The 23,230-nt window shown below is 39.5% G+C and overlaps 1 protein-coding gene across 1 annotated transcript; it reads left to right on the forward strand.

Annotated features, from left to right (window-relative positions):
- Positions 1-16,193: 16,193 nt before the first annotated feature.
- On the forward strand, positions 16,194-17,886 carry bhlha9 (basic helix-loop-helix family, member a9). Its single transcript, XM_051401627.1, has one exon. It carries the CDS (start codon positions 16,413-16,415, stop codon positions 17,283-17,285), a length of 873 nt encoding a protein of 290 aa, XP_051257587.1. The 5' UTR covers positions 16,194-16,412; the 3' UTR covers positions 17,286-17,886.
- The last annotated feature ends 5,344 nt before the right edge of the window (positions 17,887-23,230 follow it).

Consider the following 23,230-nt stretch of genomic DNA (forward strand, 5'->3'; position numbering starts at 1 on the left):
CACATTTTACGCTGTACCCTGGCTAATGCCGCTCCCTCAGATCTGAATTATAGATAAACGAGACAATTTTATGTTATCAAAAAAATTTGTTCTGAGTTCAGTTGTAAATTTGAGTCTGCGTTTGTGCTGCAGCATCGAAAACATTTTTTATTTATATACTGTTCTTTAAAAATACTATTTTTTTTTTTTATCAAATTGAATCATCACAGAATCCAGAGGTGATTAAAGTTTCATGAGGCTGAAGTGAAGCACTACCCTAAACCACCAAGTTTTGTTGTTCAAGCTGGTTGTGTATTTTCTTGTTCTTTTTTAATTTAGTTCAGAATTTAATAGATTGCATTTTCTTGAACTAACAAAACACACATCTTTGGTTAACAATTAAAATATCAACATATCAACAAAACATCACACTAAACACCAATTCTTGTATGTGAATTTAATCATCCAGTCACAAAAGGAGGCATTAAGCAGGCCACATCAGACCCAATTTGACCTGTTTTTTGATCATAATTGAAAATACAGGCCTGTATTAAGTGTGAACCTATCGTGACGTCACCCATTGGTTTGTGGAGTACTGTTTTGAAACCTAGAGTTCAGCATTATGGTCGTCGCCATGACAGTTAGACAGAGCCAGCGGAGGGGACGTACTGCAAGTTGAGCTGCTGTCATTGGCTGCGCAGTTTCGACTCATCCATAACAGGAAACAATGGTAGCTCACCTGGTCACACACAATCTCATATAACAGCTAAACAGTCAACTAAAATATGTTCATGAAAGGATTTTAGGAGAGAAATAATCAGTGCAGTAACAGAATCTGGATTCATATCTGATCAGCACTGCCTAGTTTAACAGCTTGATCTGAGTTTGGTGCATTGAGCTGGCTGGACTCACTGAGAATGACCTGTCAACCACAAGGTAGCCACGCCCAAAAGCTTATTTTACTCTAAATGGGACCATCATTTACTAAATGAACATGCTGTATGGACGAAGACTGAAACTAGAGAATGAGACCAAAAGCTCAAACTCAAAACTCACTCAACTCAACAGGAAACTGTTTACTGAGCTAATAAATCAAGTGAGAAGTTGGGTCATTTCTCCATTAGAGTGCTTACTATCAGCTTTTTATTGCAACCAATGCAGCTCTCCCTACTGGCCATTACACAGAATGCAGGTTTAAGACACTTCGGCGTCAGCTTCACAGACCCGGAAGCTCTGTCCATTATATATACTGTCAATGGCCTGTACAACCGCCGTTTACAAACATTACTCATGTTAACATTTACAGCACTATAAAACATGAATAATTTAGATTAGTTGCCTCAGTGTATTTAAGGGCTGTCAATCAATTTGAGAGGGACTTTAGGTTTTGATTCTATCCTGATGTAGATTTTACTATTTGTTGCAAGAAGAAGATTTACTGAGTCTGCAAGATCAGACACTCCAGTGCTGAGGCTCACATGATTAAATTGACATAGTTTGGATGCAATGCAGGCACAATACATGTGAGTGACATAGTGAGAAAAAGTATTATTATATTAGCTTTGATAAAATACAGACATAGAAACTAGCTGAGGATGCACCCTGATCCAAAGTAATCAGATGTTCAGAATCCCCTCTCAAAATAATGTTTAAATACCAGGTGGTAACACAGTCTATGATAAACATTAACACCATGAAGATGGTAAATGGACTGCACTTATATTGCACCTTTCTAGTCTTCTTACCACTCAAAGCAATTTACACAGGGGTGGCTGTGGCTCAGAGGTAGAGCGGGTTGTCCACTAATCGGAAGGCTCCTCTCGCCGCATGCCGAAGTGTCCTTGAGCAAAACACTGAACCCCAAATTGCTCGGTGTATGAGTGTGCATGAATGAGTAGTTTCCATTCTGGTGAGCAGTAGGCACCATGCATGGCTGCCATCAGTGTATGAATGTGTGTGGCATGTGTACAGCCCATTTAACATTAAACTACATGTCACAATCACCCAATCACACATATTCATACACTACACAGCATCAGGAGCAATTTGGGGTTCAGAATCTTGCTCAAGGACACTTGGGCATGCAGCAGGAGGAGCCAGGGATCGAACACAGTCCCCAGAAACAGATGAGAAATTAGATGATGATCAGATCTGCTGATTAAACTGGGGAGCAAAACAAGACTAAGACCAATATTTAGCATGTAATATTTACCATGTTAACCACTCTAGTTTCAGGTACTGGCATGCTAACACTGACCAATCCAATAGCTGTTATTTCTGTATTTCAGAATCAAAGTGGTGGCCTGACCGACTCAACAACGTGTTTTCGTGTTGTGCATGTAAACACCATATACTAGTTTCAGAAACCTGGATAAGCCCTTATCCCGGTTTTGAGAATCCTATGCTAACTGGAGTACTCTGATACTGACACTGTGATACTGTGACCTGTAATCACCTTATCCAGGATTCTGATCAATATATTCCGTGTTCTCTGGTCATCAACTAAAGTTATATAATAGTTAATAAATACATCAAAGAATATGTAATATGTATGTAATATTGCAGATCATATTTTGTACTGTCGCTCTTGTCGATCAGGTGGAGAAGCTAAATCCAGCACAGTGGTAAATGCAGAAGAGGTGAGACAGCAGAAGCCAAACTGTTCAGTAGAAGTAACTAAGATGTTCAGATGGTTCCTCCAAGCTGACTTAAAATTGATTTAGAACTGTTGTCACAGCGACAACAAGTCCTTTAACCCAAACCTGAAAATGTACCAGCTTATTGACAGTCGACTGGATCAGGACCAAGATATTTTAGACAACACTGAGAAATCATTATCATCTGTCGATGTCATTATCACAATTTAATTTAGTTACGTATACTTATACATGATACAATTATAATACAACAAAATAGGATTGTACACTAAGAAAGCACCAATCCCAATGTAGTTTGAGATGCTGTGAGGAAAAGACATAAACTCAACTAGACGATTCTGACTCTTGAAATAGCAATGGAGCCAGAACATTCGGCATGACATAAAACATATCAAGTTCATTTTCATAGCAGATTTATGATTATCACTTTAAAGGATTGGTTTGTAAGATTTAGTGACATGTATCGGTGAAGTTGTAGATTGCAACCAACTGAATATGACTTGCCTTCCAAGCGTTTAGGAGAAACTGCAGTGGCCTCGAAAATCGCCAAAAACATGAAAGGCCCAATCTAGAGTCAGTGTTCAGTTTGCCAGTACTGAGCTACAGTAGAAACATGGCAGAGTCTGTAGAAGAGAACTCGCTCCCTCTGTAGATAAAAACAGCTCATTCTAAGCTAACGAAAACATTAAAAGGAACATTATATTCTGTTTCTGCCAATAGATCCTCCTACATGTTAACACACTGGACCTTTAAAGTCTCTTGCATGTCCATTAAGGAGAAGCCCACTTCTTATTAATTATGCACCAACATGGCTTGTAGTTTGACCACATTCATTGGTGATATTTAACTGTTTGACAGTGATCACTGTCGAAACAGTGGAAACACTGTGGAGCACAATGCAGAACGGAGACTTATGTCCATGAATCTGTTGCCACGGTGCATGCTGGGAGGGTTTCCAACACACCTACCTCATGTAAGTGCAATCACATGATCACTCAGCTCATGCTGCTAGGGTAACAAAAATTACCATCATTTTAAAAATAAACATTTGCTGCATATAACTTAGTTTGGGAATACAAAGTAAAGCAGCCTCAGCACTAGTTCTATGGCTGCTTCTTAGGGAACTGTGTGTGTCAGTGCTGCTCAGTGCATTGGTCCTCTCTTTTCCTCTGTGCAATGTCTTTAAAGCATGGCTCTAAAAACAATAATTTTATTTCTACGACATTCCTAAACTTCCTTTTGATTTTTCCTTTTGAACAACCCTACAAGTATTCCCGCTAGCTGCCACTTGAGGCTGCAATTTCCACTACACCCACAACAGGAAAAGTGTTGAACATACTAATGCATGTTTGTCCTGATGCACAACAGACCAAAAAATAGTGTAATTCAAAATATAACAGTTTGTCCCTATGGGAGCACGGATGTTCTCTGATAATTTCATGACAGCAGATTTTAGCAATTGTTGTGCACAAAGGGACATTTCAGAAAAGGGAGTCACAAAAACATACAAATTCATCCTTTGAGAACTATGACTACCCAGAGCAACTTATACTGACGTTGGAGACAACTTGTCAGTGACCAAAAGTGTTATTGACACTTGCACCAGATAAAATGTCAGGGGGTGCAGACCATGGACATCCAGGGAAAATGTAATGAGATTCTTGTGAGTAGCTGCTGAACAGACGGACTCACCAATGTTGGGGTCCACCAATAGTAGGGCAAGCATTTCCTTATTGCCAACTACAAAAAGTAAAGTATAAGTACTATATAAGTTGTATATATTCATCCAAAACTAAAACAAACTACAAATCTATAATAGGACCATAACTTTGGCTTTACACAAGGCACTATTGCTTGTAGTCATTCATTTAGCATTTTATCCCTTTTTCTCCAAATTCAAGATGAGTTGGTTTGCAGTGTAGTTCCATTTGGAGAATTGATTCATGGTCGGAAATGAATACGGCTAAGGGAGTTAGCAAGGACAAGTACTATAGTACCTATACATTAACATAACGTAATCCTCCAAAAATGAATTAAACTCAACTACTTTAAGTATTGGTGATACAATTCCTGTTTGTTCCATTGACTCATTTTCTTTAAGATGACTTTACATCATTACACAAATGTAGGGCCACTGTGCTATAATGCCTGGGATTTGTTTTTATCTCAGTTTATAAACCATATCATATACCCAAGTGTGCATCCAAATAATGTTAATCAGTGCAAAGATTTGATGTTAGTCACATAAAGTAGGCTACAGTTAACAACTTAATTACAGTAGCTAAAATTACTAAGTAAGTCAACTGTTATGACAGGCAAATATAATTATATTGTATATAATTAATCATTTGCTTTGGTGGAAGAAAACTGAGTAAATTCAACTTAATTGTTTGAGTTAATAAAGGCAATTGGTTTCCTTAAATAGTTTGAGCTGAACTAACTCATCAGATTTTACACTGTGCTCATTTCACTAACTTGCCCCGCTCTTCTCCACACATTACACTTATTATATAGACCAACAAGTGCCCCCCAATAAGGCTCCTGGAATTTGAATCTGCTGGCACATTTGTCATAACTAGGATATCAATAATCTAACTGTACATTTAAATGTGTAAATCTCTCTCTCTCTCTGTCTTTATATATATATATATATATATATATATATATATATATATACACACACACACACACACACATATTATACACACACACTGTATATATAGAATATCACTGGCTGCCACTGATTAGATATTACAATTAGCTAAGCTAGTTTAGCTGCCCACAGGTATAAGTACTTAATGCGTCACTAATTATTTTACTTTTAGCTTCTCACTTGCCCCCCCAATAAGCACCTCCTTCATGAAACGGAACAACTTGAGTGTATATCTGAATTCCAGCTTTATGCAGGTAACGAATCCACAATAATCTGTTTTATCTCTTTAACAGAAGGCAATGAAGCCTACTCACACCACCTACAGGAGAGAGTGATGAACACCAGCTGGCCAGGACAGGCTTTTTCAACATTTGTACTTCCTCAAGATGCCAACAGTTAGACACTAGCCTATATTTGCAAAAGTTTTAAAACATTTTGTATTCTAGTTTCAACTGCATGATTGGAGTTGCAAACAGGTTATATATGGGAAAGGAGATATACTATATCTTCAATTTGTAGTGAGTCAATATCAATGACTATCAATATATACATTTTTCAAACCTTTTGAACCAAATACCTCAACTTAATTATGTTTTCCATCAGACCCATAGAGACATGTAAGTATATTATAATGTCATATAACAAAAACATGCATTAGTTGTCCATTTTAGTTGTTTGTGGGATAAATTCAAAGAAATAGCAGACTGTTATAAATACAATCATTGGGTCTAGTAATGGTAATAATCCTGATAAGGCTTATATCATTTATGTTAACCAAATACCGAAAACCAGAGGTAGGGGGGACATGTGGAGAGTTTAAACAAACCAATCAGCCATAACATCATGACCACATGGGCACCCTGGTGGTCGTAATGTTCTGCAGCCCTATACCAGCAATCTGTGCTGCACTGTGTGTTCTGACACCTTTCTATCAGAACCAGCATTAACCAGCATGTTTCAACAGTTTGAGCTACAGTAGCTCGTCTGTAGGATCGGACCATACGGGCCAACCTTCACTCCCCACATACATCAATGAGCCTTGGCCGCCCATGACCCTGTCTCCGGTTCACCGCTTTTCCTTCCTTGGAGCACTTTTGATAGGTACTGACCACTGCAGAAGAGCTGCAGTTGTGGAGATGCTCTGACACAGTCGTCTAGCCATCACAATTTGGCCCTTGTCAAGGTGCCATGATAACCAGATAATCAGTGTTATTCACTTCACCTGTCAGTGCTCACAATCTTATGGCTGAACGGTGTATACTCTCCTAATGTTCGCATTATTATCTGAAGCCGAGTTATACTTAAAAAGGACTAGTTTGTACAATGTGTGGTCTGACTGTTGAAAAAAAGTATTTTCAGCTGTTCGAAACAGCCACAGTCAATAATGATATCAATCATTGATCTCATTGATATCACTGATGATAATCAATCAATGATCTAATATGGGCGAACCCACTAATATGTTCAGTTGGTCCATACCAGCCCATGTTTTTGGGAGTGATGTGTGATGAAAACCACTATTCAGGGGCTTAATAACAGTGATTTGCTAAACATCTGGACAACTTCTTGGATGTCTCAACTTTCTGGAGAACAAAAGTAAATGAAAAGACTAGATCTTTGCTTTAAATGCCCTGTTAAGTCTTGTTAAACACTATAAATCTTGGTTCGTAAAATTATATTTATTATGTTGTATAAGGTGGCCTACCTAAAAATTACATAAATTACATATAGCACTAAAGAGTCAGAGTTGTCTCAAAGCCTCCCCTTATTTCACTGTGTAGATCACACACCTTCATAACTATGTAATGAGAAGTATAGTCCCACATTGCTGGTTTAGGTCACCCTACAATCATTTCACTTTAATGCTACCAACAGGCAAGACTCTCAGCTTTCAAATGAGCTCATCTCCTGACCTGTAACTCATACAGATACAAAATTTGCAGTACATGTTCATGCTTCCTAGAGGAAGACACCTAGTGATTTTGGTGTCCCCATGAACTATCTTCCAGTGCCACCATTAAAGGTCCAGTGTGTAATGTTAAGGAGGATCTATTGGAGGAAATGGAATGTAAAATTTATAGATACACTTCCTTTTTGACATGTTAATTTCTGAAGACATGCACAAACAACAGTCTGAAAGGACGCAGAATACGCGAGGTAGCCATCATACGCATTAAAGCAGTGGTTCCCAACCTGGGGGATGGAATCCACACTAGGGGTTGCCAAAGCTTCATGGTGGGAAATGTATAAAAAGTTCCCTAAACAGAAAATAATCTGTAAATAAAATTAAAAAAATAAATAAAATATGTCATTTAGTCAGGGGTTGTCAGTTTATTAATTGACAGAAAAGGGGTCGCCTAAGGAAAAAGGTTTGGAAACACTGGTTTAAAGCAAGTATATCTGCAGCCTTATTATTCTGTCATTTACCTTGTACAGTGTTGACTGTCAAAGTAATGCCTAACTGAGGAATTATTAGGCTTTTGTGGAGGTTTGCACACTATTGAGTATGTTTTGTAATATCCAGTAACAATTGAACAGTATGTCATGTATGTCAGTATGCTGGTCTTTCATTATGCCTGTCAGTGCTGACTGTTTAGTGGACCACTGTTGAAATATAGCTGTCAGCTATTTTATTTCTACGATTCTTGTCTGCCACTGCAACTAATTTTCAGATTATAAAAGTATTTTTTTCCTAAAATATCTCATGCCAATGCTTAAAAGAAACCACTTAATGCTACAGATGGGAGGTGATAAGAGGATTTGTAAAAGGTATGACAACCTGTTTCAACAACAGCAAAGATTAGTGTCATGTCTCTGCTTCAGACTAACACAGTAAACTATGGTTCAGCAAGTATTTTATACAGTTTCTGTTCTAAATCAGCAGCATTAATATAACTGGCCAAATGTACCCAAAGCTCAGTAGTTGTGTTTGTGTTCTTTTTGCCACTAGAGGGCAACCTTTCCACAAATGTTTTCACAATCATCTGCTGAAAGTGGAAAGTTTCTCCGAGCTCATTGAAAATCAGATTTTAAGGGGCGGGGCCTACCAGCATGATGTGTGACATCACAAATAGGAAGTCAGTCCTGGTCCAGTATGCAACTTGTACAGTGTGATGTAGAAACTTGAAGCCACCAGTGCACATCCACTGAGAATGGACTTCAGTGAAGTAGGAGACATCTTGTGTCCAACAGCAAAACTTTAGAAATGAACAATATTTGCATATTCAGAGATTCTGGAACTTTTAATGAGGTAGAAGACTTTTTAAGGATTTTAATGTGGAAATTATACTTTTCTGTGGAAAAAAACATATCAGACACACACGATTCTTCCAAGCAGACTAGTATTTGTCATAATCCCTATCTGGAGGGGATCTTTAAGAAAGAACTAGTTGTCTTCTAAAGCAGAGGTGGAGTTTTCTTCAATTGCCACTAGCACAATAACTGTAAGATACTGCCATTTCTTTAATGTGAAGATGGGAAAGCAGAAATTCTTTTTCTTTTTGGCATATACTAAATACATACAATACATATTTAGGCGTTGGATTCTTGCAAATGCCATTAGGAGCAATAGGAGTAGCCAGAGGAACCTGATTGTTTCACAGATTATCTGTCTCATGTACTACTGTCAGGATATAGTGAAAGTTTCAGCAAATATGACAAAGTGTTATGTTTATAAAAGTTACCTACTGAAGCTTTAAACTGCCAATAAACCGATAGTAGCAGTGTACTAAAGTGAAGTAAAGTGAAGATGTGTGTTGATGTCTGTAAGTTAGACATGTGGAAGTCATGTGCTTGTAAAGACTGTTCTACCATATAACGTTGCTCGGGACATCCATTTTCTATGTTTTAAAAAAGCTCTCTTGGTGTTACAAAGTGATTCGCTATATCTACAATTTGTTCACTAAAGAGGTGAATGGGAGGAGAGGGCTGTACGTTCTTGTCGTCATTCAAGCAACTACTTTGCATTTAGGGATCCTTAAACAATTGGTAGGCTGGCAAGATCTCCAATCGTCTGGCATCGTCGGACTAGATAGGATGGACACTTTAACAGGAAATGTGGGTTGTCTTGTGTCTGTGTACCGGGCTGCTTTCTGGCTCTGTGCAGCCGTCTGCTCTGTCTATGATGGAACGCTAGTTACTGCTTTATGCAAGATTTGATTGGCTGTATGGAAATAAGGTTGCCATCTACAAACGGATACTGGAACAGCATTCTGACGATTTAATGCAAAACAGAAAAATTAAATTAAACCAAAAAATATAAAATCTGATTCTGTTTTTTTTTCCTCAGTTGAGGACACAGGGCAATGGATTTACAGAGCAGATAAGTACACTGAAGCAGTCCAAAAAAATGCTATTTAATTAAGTGATGGAAAACATAATACACAGTCTCACTTCAAAGCCTCATTTTAGCTTCAGATAAACTTCTGAACAGGAAGTGAGGAATGTGGAATTTGTGCCCCATCACTTACACTGAAAGTGCATAAGGAAGGGATAATATAATGTCCAGTATGAAAAGGAGGAGAGATTACAGCAAGCAAAACCTCTTTCAATGTCTGTATGGGCACCTGATTAATGTTTTACACACACTTGAAAAACTGTGTACCAATCCTTTGATTTACAGTAAGCGGCAGGGGTGTAAGGAAACATCGAAAAATATTGTATCGTAATATTTAGTTTTACACTGTATTGTGATACGTACTGTGCCACCAGATTGTTGCCAATACACAGCACTAGTCAGAAACAACGCTAACTGTAGTGAACTAATGGTGGAAGAATTCTTCTAAATAATTTGGTCCTCAGGATAAAAGAGAATATTTAATTTAAGATATCCCTCTGGGCTTAATTTGATGGAATGAGGTCAAAGTCAAATTTGACAGAGCAAATCTATTCTAATTACATCTTCAGACTTGTAGCACATAGGGGTATCTTTTTCCACTGAGAGAGAGGTTAATGGCCAGAGGCAAAAAAAGGTTATGACCTACACAGGACTGACTTGGAGAGCAAGGCTACAATTATCAATGACCACATAATGACTGAACTCCTAAGTTTGTTTATAACTTTCCTTTCTTCTTAAACAAATACACTCATTTTCCACCAGCAAGCTATTGTGTATATTTATGTTATTCATCCTGCCAATCACTTATTCATTCTATCAAATCGCTGACTTGTAACAAATGTCAATCAGCGTGTATCCTTGGGAGCAGGCCATTTACACACATCCATTTAAGAGAGTGTTGTAAACTTATTAGACTCATTTAACCGTAGGATTGCTGTGATGCTTTGTTACCACTTCTGCGGTCAGAGGGTATCGCTTTAAGTGCTGTGGGTTGTGTGGGAACTAGCCTACAGATAGTTAACCTTGACCACATGTTCCAACACTCCAAATGGACCCTGTAATGATAACCCAGTGTAATGACTGACTCTTCGAAAGGAATGCACTATGAACACACACCCCTTTTTTTTTTTTTTGCTTCTATACGCATTTGTGCAGAAGGCTGCAGAAAATTAGTTACCTTAACTTCAGCATGAGCATGGCATGAAATGAAAGTGAACAGCTTAATGCCTGCTAAAGGTGCGTCAATTCATCGTTTAGGTGTCAACTATTAAATCAATCACCAACTATTTTGATAACAGATTAATTATTTTGAGTTTCAAGAAAAAAGTGTTCAGATTCTTCTTTTCAGCTTCTCAAATGTGAATATATATATTTTTTAGTCCTCTATAACAGTAAACTGAATATCTTCAGGTTGTGGACAAAACAAGACAGAGCACTTCAGCTTGGGCTTTGGGAAACAGTGATCAACATTTTTCACCATTTTCTGACATTTTATGGACCAACCAACTAATCGATTAATAGAGAAAATGATTGACAGATTAATCAAAGATGAGTGTACGTATTACCATAATTTGTATGGACTTTATTTAAATTTAACAGAAACAGAAGGTTTTTTTGAAAAGAAAATGGAAGTGGAATCAGTTCAAACTACAGCAGAAATGATTAATCGATAACTTGTCAACTATTAAATAAACTGCCAAACATATTAATAATTGATCAATTATTTTGAATCATTAAAAAAAGTCAAAATTTTCTGGTTTCAGCTTCTCCAATGTAAATATTTTCTGCTTTCTTTAGTCCTCTATGACAGTAAACTGAATATCTTTGGGTTGTGGACAAAACAAGACATTAGAATACATCACCTTGGACTTTGGGAAACACTGATCAACATTTAAACCATTTTCTGGACCAAACAACTAATAGATTAGTTGACAAAATAGTCGACAGTTGATCAGTAATTAAAATAATCAGTAGTTACAGTCCTAATCGCTGCCCACTGCCCTGTGCAATAAATATGCTTCTTTTCCAGCAATGCCTTTGGTCTGCCGTTCATATGAGCCTACCGTAAATACTATCCTGTAAAAACAAGTGATTCATATCATGATTCAAGAATTTAGGGCAGGGGAGGAAGTATACTGACATTCCTATGTGGAGGAAACTGTTAGACATGTCATGACATCAGTACTGACAGATTTGCATGGTTTTGTTACAAGGTATAAATCACTAAGGAGGGAGGTTATAGTAATGTTCTGCTTATGGCTAAATTAGAGAGTGCAGGACTTTTAGTGACCCAAACATTAAGTGTGCTGTTTTTGTCTGCATGGCAACCAGTCTTTACGACCTGACTGAAACCAAAAATGTCTCATTAATCAATTGTGACTATTAATATAAAGGCAGGGTTAACGTTCAGCAGGCATGTAGACGAAATCAAATATTTACAGTAAAAATGGAGTGGATTAATACATTGTAAAGAGGTCATGAAATTAAATGTTAAATTGTGTGTTTTTCCAGCAAAATGTATCCTGGTATAATTAACTGTTGGATGAAAAAGGATGACAACATTTATTGGCCTCGATCACAATATCTTATTCTTTATAAGCAACTAGCGACATTTACTAGTAATTTTTTGCCCATAAATAACAACACTTTCAACTTCTCAGCAAACCACTGGAAACACCTCTAATGTTTCAGAATAAACTTCAACACACCTCTATGATTAACAGCCAACGCTGTGACAGATATTCTGTGAATAACACTTTCAATGTCGAGCTGTGCCTGCTGAAATACCCGGGGCATTGTTTCAACCCGACGACTGAGATTTTATAGGTGGCGTGCACGCTGAGAGGGATAACAGCAGCCAACTACACGTAATTGCCAGTAATTTCAGACAGAATGATTCACAATTGTTGTGTCAGTAGGCTTGCTGTTTTCACGTTTTGTTTTTAACACGCTGGACAAGATCTCTGATGCAGACGCTCTCTCACCATGTCACCAAATCTTAAGAAGCGTGTTTGACTCAAGTATGTCTCTGTGGTACATGTTGACAGATGATAACGGCAGCTCATACTAAAGCTGACTATACCTCAGATCAAAGTGACAAGTTGTTTTTTTGCAAATGATTCTCAAAGACTTTATGTCTCACTCAGTTCATTCACCTCAGAGGAAAGTGTGACTCAGAGAGGTACGATCATCTCCTCCACTGGTCGGGCTCTGATATGTCTGGCCATGACAAGCAGCATTCGGTGCTGTCAGCAAAGATCAAATATGATAGATGGACGGAGATCTGCTGGGCAGCTCACTGTCCTGCAATGGCACAAACCAGAGCCCTAGTGAACCAAAGAAAACTGTATATTATAGTGCCTGGATTTCGGCAGGCCTCAGTATGCAGATTTACATGCTAATTTTGTCATTTGATCAGTGGTGGAAAGTAAGCATATTTAGTAGTTCAAGTATTCTTCCCCAAAATGGAAATTCCTGCCTTGACCAAGGAAGCGATAATTTATTTGCAATAAAAGAGATTAGAATATTACAAATAAAATAACTACCATGTAATGACCACAGATTGGTAGTGTACAGTTGATAACATTGATTTCTACAGACATTAACTGTCCTAAGGGATTGTGGTATGACAAATAGTGGCGGGGCAGAGATAACCGCAAACCTTTTTTTTTTCTGACTGGAAGCTTTTTATTGAGGTGAGAAAATTCCATGGCAGACACCAAAAACATGCATTAACATACCACTGCAAAGCCAAGGTTAGCGAACCCAGACCTTACTCACTTATTACCCCTAACTACCCCTTTGGAAATACACATCTATAACGTTTGGCGCACAGACCTCTAATAACAAACGGCTAACAACCAGTCATTATGGGGGCTTGAGCAGGAGATTTACAAATCTTAGGTTCAGCGGCGTTGGACGGGTTCCCTTTGCTTGAAAATGGTTATTCCATCAAGGGCATGGTGAGCTGCGTGATAAAATCTTGTGATTTATTCCCGGCGGCTGATAATTACTGGTGTCTTGTCACCTGTCAAAAATGAATGGACGGGGAGAGTCCGAGGCTGTAGTCTTCATGCTCTTTACACCACCGCAGTAAATCTGACATGTTTGTGAAGCCATAAATCACAGCCTGTGAAAAGCCCACGCACATGGAGCTGAGCGGCGGGGCCAGAACATTTTAAACAGTTTGAGCTATAAAAGTATGCAGGAGATCAGCAGGGTTATTTAAAAGGTGTGGTAAGTACATTCAGTTAAGTGGTTACTTTGGGACACAGGAATGGACTGAACGGTTGAACTCAAAACAAGAAGGACAAAAATGAGTGAAATGCTTCCACATTATCATTCATCATCACATTTTGTGCATCTGTGGAGCTTTATCCACTATAAGAAAATAGTTTGGACAGTGGTTGAGTTTTTGCAAAATGTGTCTTCCTACATGATGATTGTAAGATCTTGTCTGCAATCTACACAATGTTTTTAAGTAAAAAGAAAATTATATTTAACTATATGAACACACCCTGCGCCATCAGGGCTTTATTGTGTCACTACATCTTGTTCAGAGGTCATTATCAGGTCACAATTAGAGTTTGTGAACATTTACTACCGTTCAAGAATGATAGTGATTCTGCCTTTTTATCTAATAAAAACAGAGACTAGTGGATTTAACTAATTGTCTAGGTTAGACATGAATTGTGAAAACATGAGCACTGTGTGGAATGTAAGGTTGACTTATGGATGGCTTTAGGGTCCAGCACGGGGTTGTGCAAGTTCTCCCCTAAGTTAGGGTGTGAAGTCGACACTAGGGGCTTAGTAACTGTTACTAAATTTGGTTGCATTGCAATTATATTTGGGGCATAACCTAACTAGTTTGAAACTAAGGCAAGTGGTTAATCAATAATCCATTGTCATGGTTACAGTGAACATTCACTTTCATTCTCTTCCTTAATTAAAAATGCACTGGATTAACTGTAAGTATGTTAGAAAACATTAGATTTCTGTAGCAGAGCAAATTATGCAAAACCTCAAGAAGTATCCAAACATTGGCACTGTTCTTGACTGTGTGTAAATCTATGCTGAGCTCCCAGACACAACAGTAAAAAGGCCAGACTAAACGTTCCCACCTCAAATCAATAGTTGTGCTTTTAGAGCTGAAACTCTGGGCTGTAATTGTTTTAAAGGTTGGCGTCTCAGAGCCGCAACACATACAATAAAAAGAAGAGGGCAGGAAGGAAGCAATGCTTCTCAACGACCCCCAGTTCAGTGTCTGAGGAGCTACCCTTTAGTTACCTGACCCATTGCACTTGGCCAGAAGCCTAGCTAAAGGTCAGTGCAATCACCTTTCACTGTCCACCACAATATCTGACACATAGATCTTTCATGTGGATGTAGGTCTTCTACCTATTTCCACTCTTCTTCCAGACTGTTTTGTGTCATGATTAAGAAATGTAAATACAACATTTCTATTCTGTATCTTGTTTAGAAAACATGTAACACATCACCTTACAAGGTTATAAATAAGGACAGTTTAAAAGTATAGATATATATATATATATAAAGTGTAGCAACAGTAAAATTTGGTCAAAATGGAACCACATATTCACTAGCAAAAACATTACGAAAGATCGATAGCCTAACAAGCAGCTATTGCAGGTTCTAATTGTAAAATATTTGCCCTTGTTTTTCCCCTCTCTTTGAAGTCTTTGCTCTTGTCCTCAGGTGCTGCCCAGGCCTGATTTATGGGGATGGGTTCCAGGGAAGCAACTCTAAATTACATGGCCCTTAAACCTGAGCAGAGCGAGACAGAGAGAGGGAGAATCGCCACTCTAGAGACAGCTAATTGCAAGGACAAATCTAACCTACGGTAGATAAGAAGGTTCCTCCTTTCCCAGACCCGAGAAAAGGGGAAACGTGTATAACAGATTAGACCAGTTGGATAAATGTGCAATTTGTCATAAATGTCCCTGAGACTAATATTCAGAGGACATCTATTTAGATGAAAATCTCTTCGTTGCTAACGATGATGGAATAAAGTAAATGGTACACATGGTGCTATGTAGGAAAAAGAAACACTCATTTTGTTGGACCTTCAGTCTGAGTGGCATGATACAGTGTTGTTCTTTGTAAAGAAAAGGAATTGTAATGGGGGAAAAGTGAGTGAGTGTAAATTGGCTTTTCAGAACTCTACAGCTTCATGGAAAGCCTCAAGACAAAAAAAATGCGTAACTGGAGTTGGGGATTATAAGAGCGTTATGGAGTCAAAAACAGCCAAATCAAATCCTCTATAAATGTGTTAAAGGAATTGTGAAGTTAACTGCCATTTCCAAATAATTAGTATGTTTCGTGTGCGTTTTACACTGACAAGTGTTGAAACTTCTCTGTAAGATCCTGTGGGATGTGAGGGAGAGTCAGAGTAGGAGGAGGAGGTGACAGTGCCATTTGCCTGGAGGGTGCCCATAAACCTGGAGAGGGAGAGAGAGTGCACCATTCCTCACAGGTGACTGTACCATGTGACTTCAAGAGTTTTAAAAAGCAGGCCAACCTGTCTTGTTCAGGTACAAGTAATCACAAGGCACCGGAGGAGTCAGAGGAGGAGAATACCTGGGCTGTCGGCACAGCAGCAAATACCGACAGCCCCACAAAACAAGCCGAGGAGGGAGAGTGTCCGGTAGCAGCGGCAGCCTGTTAACACGGCATTCCATGCAGACCACATTTGAAGTCACAGACTCTTTCCTACAACTACAAAAGAGAAAACGATTTTACTGAGACTAGTGTCCACATTATTGACACAATGAGCTGCAGCAGTGTTACAGGATCAGAGTTCTCAGAGGAAGAGCTGGAGCTTACTGCACTGGACCAAGGAGAGGACGAGGGAAGTCCCAAGGCATCTTTTCAAGACTGCGAGAGCTCAGCCAGCAGCCCAAGCGACCCAGAGGAAGGCCAGACCAAGAAGCGCAATCGACCCGTCCGCTCAAAAGCTCGTAGAATGGCCGCCAACGTCCGCGAGCGAAAACGAATCATGGACTACAACCAGGCCTTCAATGCCCTACGTGTTGCTCTGAACCATGACCTCAGCGGCAAACGGCTTTCCAAGATTGCCACACTGCAGAGGGCCATCAACCGCATCTCTGCTCTCTCAGTATTCCTGAGCTCCAACCCCCCCGGCAAGCCCTGCACCCACCGGGAGTGCAACAGGTCATCTGTGGGGCCAGCCACGATGGGGACATCTGGACTCGAGCAGACCAGGGTACCAGTTCCTCGACTGGAGCACCAGAGCTACATCCCCTGGCACGCGTCCATCTCTCACCAGATGCATCCACAACAAGGGCCTCATGTGCACAGGCTGCCCACGGAGCCACACGTCTACATGGATAACACTGTGACATCATGTCCCCCGTCGCCACACTACCCTTGTTATCCCACTGAGGGACAGCTTTATGCCTCACATGGACACTGCGGCAGCCCCCATGACCATCCGCCCAGTCCTTTGCGATACCCTCAGGTGGGTGAGGGGTTGGGGTACCAGCCAGGGATGTGGGCCTCCTGCACTCAGAGATACATGGACACTTTTGTGGAGCCTACTCCAGCTCTTGGGCTTCCCTGGCAAGTAAGCTACCCACAGGAGCCGGAGCACAACCTTTCTCTATGCTCTGACGTACTGTAACAGGGTACATCCGGCACTGTGAGCCCTGAAGACTGCTGATAACGCCAGTGGACTGTTGAATACCCTCAGGGAGAAAACCGCTTTTGTGTTTCTGCTGTTGCAATCAACTCAGTATTACAATAAAACTCTATCCTATTTTAGAGCAGAGTCGCCGTAATGTAATTAACAGATGTATAAAAAAAAGTGCAATGGCAATCAAGACTGCAGAATGTTGTATATATACCAGGAAATGTATTTTAATCTCACATTTCAAAAGTGCACCCACAGAATTGTGTTCTAGTTGTTCAACTGTCATCTTCTGGCCTTCAAAGCTGAATTATTACAAATGATGTTACATTACTTAACGTTATTAAAAGGAAACATAAATACCTACAGTTAAGCAATTAGTATAGATAGGACAGCTTACACACGTGCTATACTGTTATGAAACTTGTTCTTACTGTTTGTTTTCTTTCAAGTACTAGGAAGTGCATCTTAAGGAAATGTGACAAAGGTTCAACATTTGTATTTATTCGCTGAATTGCATAAAAAGTCATGGCTGTTTGTAAAGTTGTAAAGAGTGTACATCATTGTCGAAACAAAATTAAATGTTAAAATGACATGGTTCCTGTTATGCTTCCTTTCAAAACAGAAATGTTAAGCTGTAACCGCCTTGGTTATTAGGACTTTCATATAGAGCTAACGCAAGACTTAGCTTTACACATGCTGTGTGTCTGACTGTGTGCATGCATGTCTTTGGCCTTTTTGTGTGTGTGTGTGTGTGTGTGTTTGATTATACCCTAAGGTCGGTAGCCTCTACCATTCTAAGTCTGAGATGACAGAGGTCCTTCACTCAGTTGAAAAATGTCCTTACAAGTCCATTCTTGTCATTCTTCTTCTTGTCAAGAGTTAAGGTTCTTTTTACATGCAGCAAAATAAAAAAGCCTGCTGTCTACGAGAAGCACAACACTGATTAGCAGTGCAGGGCTATGAAAAGTGTATGTACTCCACCTTGCACAATATGCTTTTCTGGACTTTTTGCTTTCTGCACAGAAGTACAGTTCAGTTAAAACAGCAAGTGACATCATTACTAGTAAGTAACGGGTCAGTTGTTCTTTGTACAGATCAAGAAGAGTAAATTCTAACCACAACTTTCCATCCTGGCCCTACCAACTCATGGTAGTCAACAACAGCTTTCCCTCCCCTGCTAAGCAGCATGTCATGGAAAACAGCTTTAATATTAGACTATAGAACGGAGCCCACCGACAGATTTATGTGGTCTCAGGAAGGAAGACTGTGCCCCGTCATCATCGCGGTGAAATCCCCTGTCGGGCTGCACTGGCCCGCAGGTGGAATTGGGTGTGTTAGTGTTTTTTTTGAACATCCTGGAGGTCTCCCAACAAGGGCCTCGAGATGCTGCGGAAAAGAGTTGGCCCGGGGAGAACTACTGCAGGCTCAGTGGAGAAATAATTGGTGTGGTACAACAACAATTAGCAGGCAGGAAGGAAAGGGAATACAGACAAGGAGATGAATGGAGAGGAGGAGTGAAATAATAGGAAGAGGAGGTTATAGGTGGTGAGAAAAAGGAGGAGAGTGACTACACTTGGAGCCTTTCGTTCAGCTTCTTCACAGACGTGAATCACAAGAAAATGTTGACTCACCAGCGAGAGACGAGTGTGGCTGACAGCACTCAGTGACGGCATGTCTCTTCCTCCTCCCTTTCTGGCACAAAAACAGACCTCCACTCACTACAGAGCCAGTTGATCTACTCGTCTGGGGCCTCAAGAGACTCCAGAGTGAAAGTGAGTTAGTGCATTCTACTGAGACCACATTTCAATGTAGTTCTGTCGCTGCTTTATTTGACGGAGAGAACATCACATTCCACATCAGGTAAATAAGAGTGCAAAAAGCCTGGCTCTTTGTTCCCTTACAAAGGAAGGTTGTTGTTTTGTAGTAGACAAAAGTGCTAACCACAAGAAAAAAACAACACTTAATAAGAACTGTTTATCACTGAGTGACAAGTATTAAAAAGTGACACCATTACACATGTAGAGCATATCTTGCATAAGATATGTAAACCTTTGGACCATGACTTTTTTTTTGTTGGTATTTTTACGTATACAGGCCTGAAATACACACATACACATACATTAATATATGGAGAGATGTCACAGGTGGGGGGCTGCCACATAGGCAACCAAAAGTTTTTATATCTTGCTCAAGGTCACCTCAGTAGTGCTCAAGAGGTGAACTAGAAACTCTCCAGCTACCAGTCCACAATCCGTACTGAGTGGCCCGTGCTGGATTTGAACCGGCAACCCTACGGTTCCCAAGCTAAGTCCCCGCAGTCTCAGCTAATTCCACCCCAATTATTCCATTAACAGAAAATGAAACAGCACATCTGGGTTCAGAAATCTTAAGCAGGAGGATGATCTGAATATCTTTCAGAGTTTGGAGTGTTAGTCAGACGTAACAAAACATCTTAAATGGCACCTTGGGGTCTGGGAAACCTGTGATGGACATTTTTCCTAATTTCTGACATTTTAAATGTTGAATTAATGAAGGAAATATAATTGGCAGATTAATTGAGAATGACAATAATTATTAGTTGCCGCCCTACTTTGAAATGCATTAAACAGTACATGTGTAAGCTACTTAACAAAATCAGTGTGTGAGAAAGTATTTGGCCATGAGAGATTCAACGCAGAGAGAAAGTCACATCTCAAAGTGCTTTAACAGGTCAACTTTCATATTGAATTGTGACTAACCTGAGGATTTACCTCACTTCTCTGACATGTGAGCCTGTCAGTGATGCATCTTTTTTTCAGACTGTTCCGCCTCCTTGACACCCTCCGCTGCCAAGCTGATGGAAAAGAAAACAAGCAAACATGAGAGAAATGATGCCAAGACATGAGGGTGTGTTTGCGTGATATATGGGGATGAGTCAGCCTTCAGAGTGCAAATGCATGTTGATGCTCCACATACTGAGCCCACCCCCTGCTCCCCAAGCGTGGACACACACACACACACACACACACACACACACACACGCAAACACACTGTGCTGCTATGACATCATTGGTGGAGGTGAAGGAAGTGAAGGTGCCAGACAACATGATGTGACAGACTTTGATTGTTCCCGTGACGTGTACAAATAAAGACATTACTCCTGAACTCTGACATTAAATTAAGTTATACGCGTTTTGAAAACTCAAAAAGAGATGCTTACTTAAAGGTGGGCTCAGTCATTCTGGAGAAAGATAGTTGATTGTTAAGTCTCATTCCCAGGTCGTCAAATACCGACACTTTGGGTTATGGTAAATGGGGAATAAGCCAAGTGTCTCGGAGTGAGGCACACAACACAACGCATTGAAGCTCCCAGGTTTTCAAATACAGAGGATTTGGCAACCCAAAGCATCAGGAATGAGACTCAACTCTCAACTTTTTTCCCCATAATGACTGGTCCCACCTTTAAAAGACTATACTTCAAATTCAAACTGAACTCTCGATATAGCATATGCAAAATCACACATCAAATAATGAAACTGATGCTCAAGGCAACAGGTTGTGTTCCACTGCTTGATCAATCAGATCAATCTCTTCTTATGTGTAATACAAACATCTTTATAACTAATTTTGTTGATTGCAGCTTATTCAGAACCAATGCTTTGAACAACAGAAATTTCTACAATAGTAACATGATAAGATCATGATAAGATCATTGGGTTTGCTGGATAGTCTGAAGGTTAAGGTACGTGGCATTTAACTACATCCTTTGTTTTATGTACCCTTCTCTCTCCCTACATTTCCCATCTAGCTTTAACAACCAACATCAAGTATCAAGACTCTCCTCTGCGGATAATGACTTTTATAAAAGTATTAAACTACTCACATGTGTAAATTGTTCAGTATGAGCAGTTACGATTGGATCAGTCACCCTACCCTACCTTTCTTGGAGGAATATTTTTAACTATACAATTTTGCATTTGGACATTCTGTGTTTAGGGGCTGATCCAACTCAATTACATATACAATGTTAACTTAAGTAAAAAAGATAACTATAACTTAGTGTTCACAAGATGTAGACCAACTTCTTCATATTTTCTTGTAGGTTTTCTCTTTTATACTGGATTCAACTTCTATTTCATTATTTGTTCAATTTTCATCTTTGTTAAAAATAGAAAACTCTTCATGAAATGTTATCTCTGCCCTTTTCTTCTGACAACTGAGACAAGATGTGACTGATCTAACGCGTTCATTCACAAGCAGTTTCACCACTGAACACTAGATGGAGGCAAGACAATGGAGCTCTGCTGTATGTTGAGCCAGTGAAGAAATCCAGGTGTAAGGTCCACAGATATTCAGCAAATAATTTGAATTCAAAACAAAAACAAATAAAAGACATCATTTCACATTCCATTATATAAGATATAAATACAGGAGCATGAATGCATGTGGCATCAGTTGCAGTGTCAGTGTCAGTATGCTAACAATTATGTGTCAGTACAGATTGAACAGCTAGTTTCCAAGAGCTTATTTGAAGTTACAATACCATGTCTGGGCAGGTGAAAATACTGCAGCCTATTATTCAGTTTGTTTTTTTTTTAAGAGGTTTTAAGGTTTGTTATTCCTGCGGTGACAAGTTATATCATTATTTTGAATTAGTGACACATTTTCCCTGGGTGATTCTCCGTCTGTCACCAAGTGAGAACTCTTTGGTTTGATTTTCCTGCTGGAGCTGGACTAGAAGAACATGCTGCAGCAGCACTTCTCTACTGCTCCTCGTCTCCTTTATACACACAGTTTCTATTTAAAATAGTGAGCTAGTTCATTCACGGTCCTGCTACAGCCTGACCTGTCCTGTTGACAAGTATCAGACTGATTATTATCAAAAATGTAGTTTCTTAAAAATCCAAATTTATATTCAGTTTAATTATGTCAAGGACCATGCCTGTGCAGATGGCAGGAGTTTGTTTAGTTCTCTCCATTTCACTATCTACTGTTAGGGTCAGGTTCTGCTCAAACATAATTAGCTTGCACAACATGTTGTCCAAAAGTGTTGCGGATGGACTCACACGAAGGCAGAGTGAAAAGCCAACCATCATAGAGAGGGGGGTTAATGTGATATTGTTTGAATATGGGGATAACAAAGTAAAGTTACAGCCATTCTCTCCTGCAAGGCAATTATATAGTTGCACTCAGTTGTTCCCATAAGAAGTAACAGAAACAGTCGAGAATGAAAAAAGAGAGCTGAGGGAGAAGTTCAAACTCTGCTTGACTTATTTGTCACCTCTGCACAGCTGGCCAATCACTGTGTGCAGTGGGTGTGAATGTAAGGTTTGCGGGTTTCAGCAAGTTACAGAAATGGTCAGACACGGCCTCCGCAATCTGGCGCCGAAAGTGTGGCGGCAGGGTGTTTCCAAAGCTGTTTGATCAACTAGCAGTTCTGAAGAAGCACACTGACAGCTACACCCCATCTGATGCCACATCACCACTGTGGTTAAAGTTTGCTTTTAGCTGGTTTGCTGTTTTTAAAGTGGCTTCTCAGATTTACTACACATGGTGTGTGTCTGAGACCTAACAGGATATCTTAATAAAAGAAGTAAGTTAATGTAACTTAATCCTCTAAAAACTGTGGAGTCACTTAATACCGTAATTAAACCCCACCCCTCAAAATTAGTAAAGTAATAACTGAGTTGTTTATGGTGCACCTAAATTTGAGCAGTATTTTAATTATTGGTGATATAATTCCAGTTTGTTCAGTTGGCTCATTTTCTTTAAGTTGACTTTAAATTATTGCTATAGTCAATGCTGTATAGCTCAGTGCTGTATATGTCAGGATTTTACATTTTTGGTTTTTATTTCAGTTTACAAATCATCATATGGCCAAGTTAGCATCCAAATCAATCTAAACAATCCCCCGAAGTGTAAAGGTGCTTGATTTAGTCACATAACAAACAAGTAGG

Source organism: Dicentrarchus labrax, unplaced genomic scaffold (genome assembly GCF_905237075.1).
Source record: "Dicentrarchus labrax unplaced genomic scaffold, dlabrax2021, whole genome shotgun sequence".
In the NCBI taxonomy this organism is placed as follows: Eukaryota; Metazoa; Chordata; class Actinopteri; family Moronidae; genus Dicentrarchus; species Dicentrarchus labrax.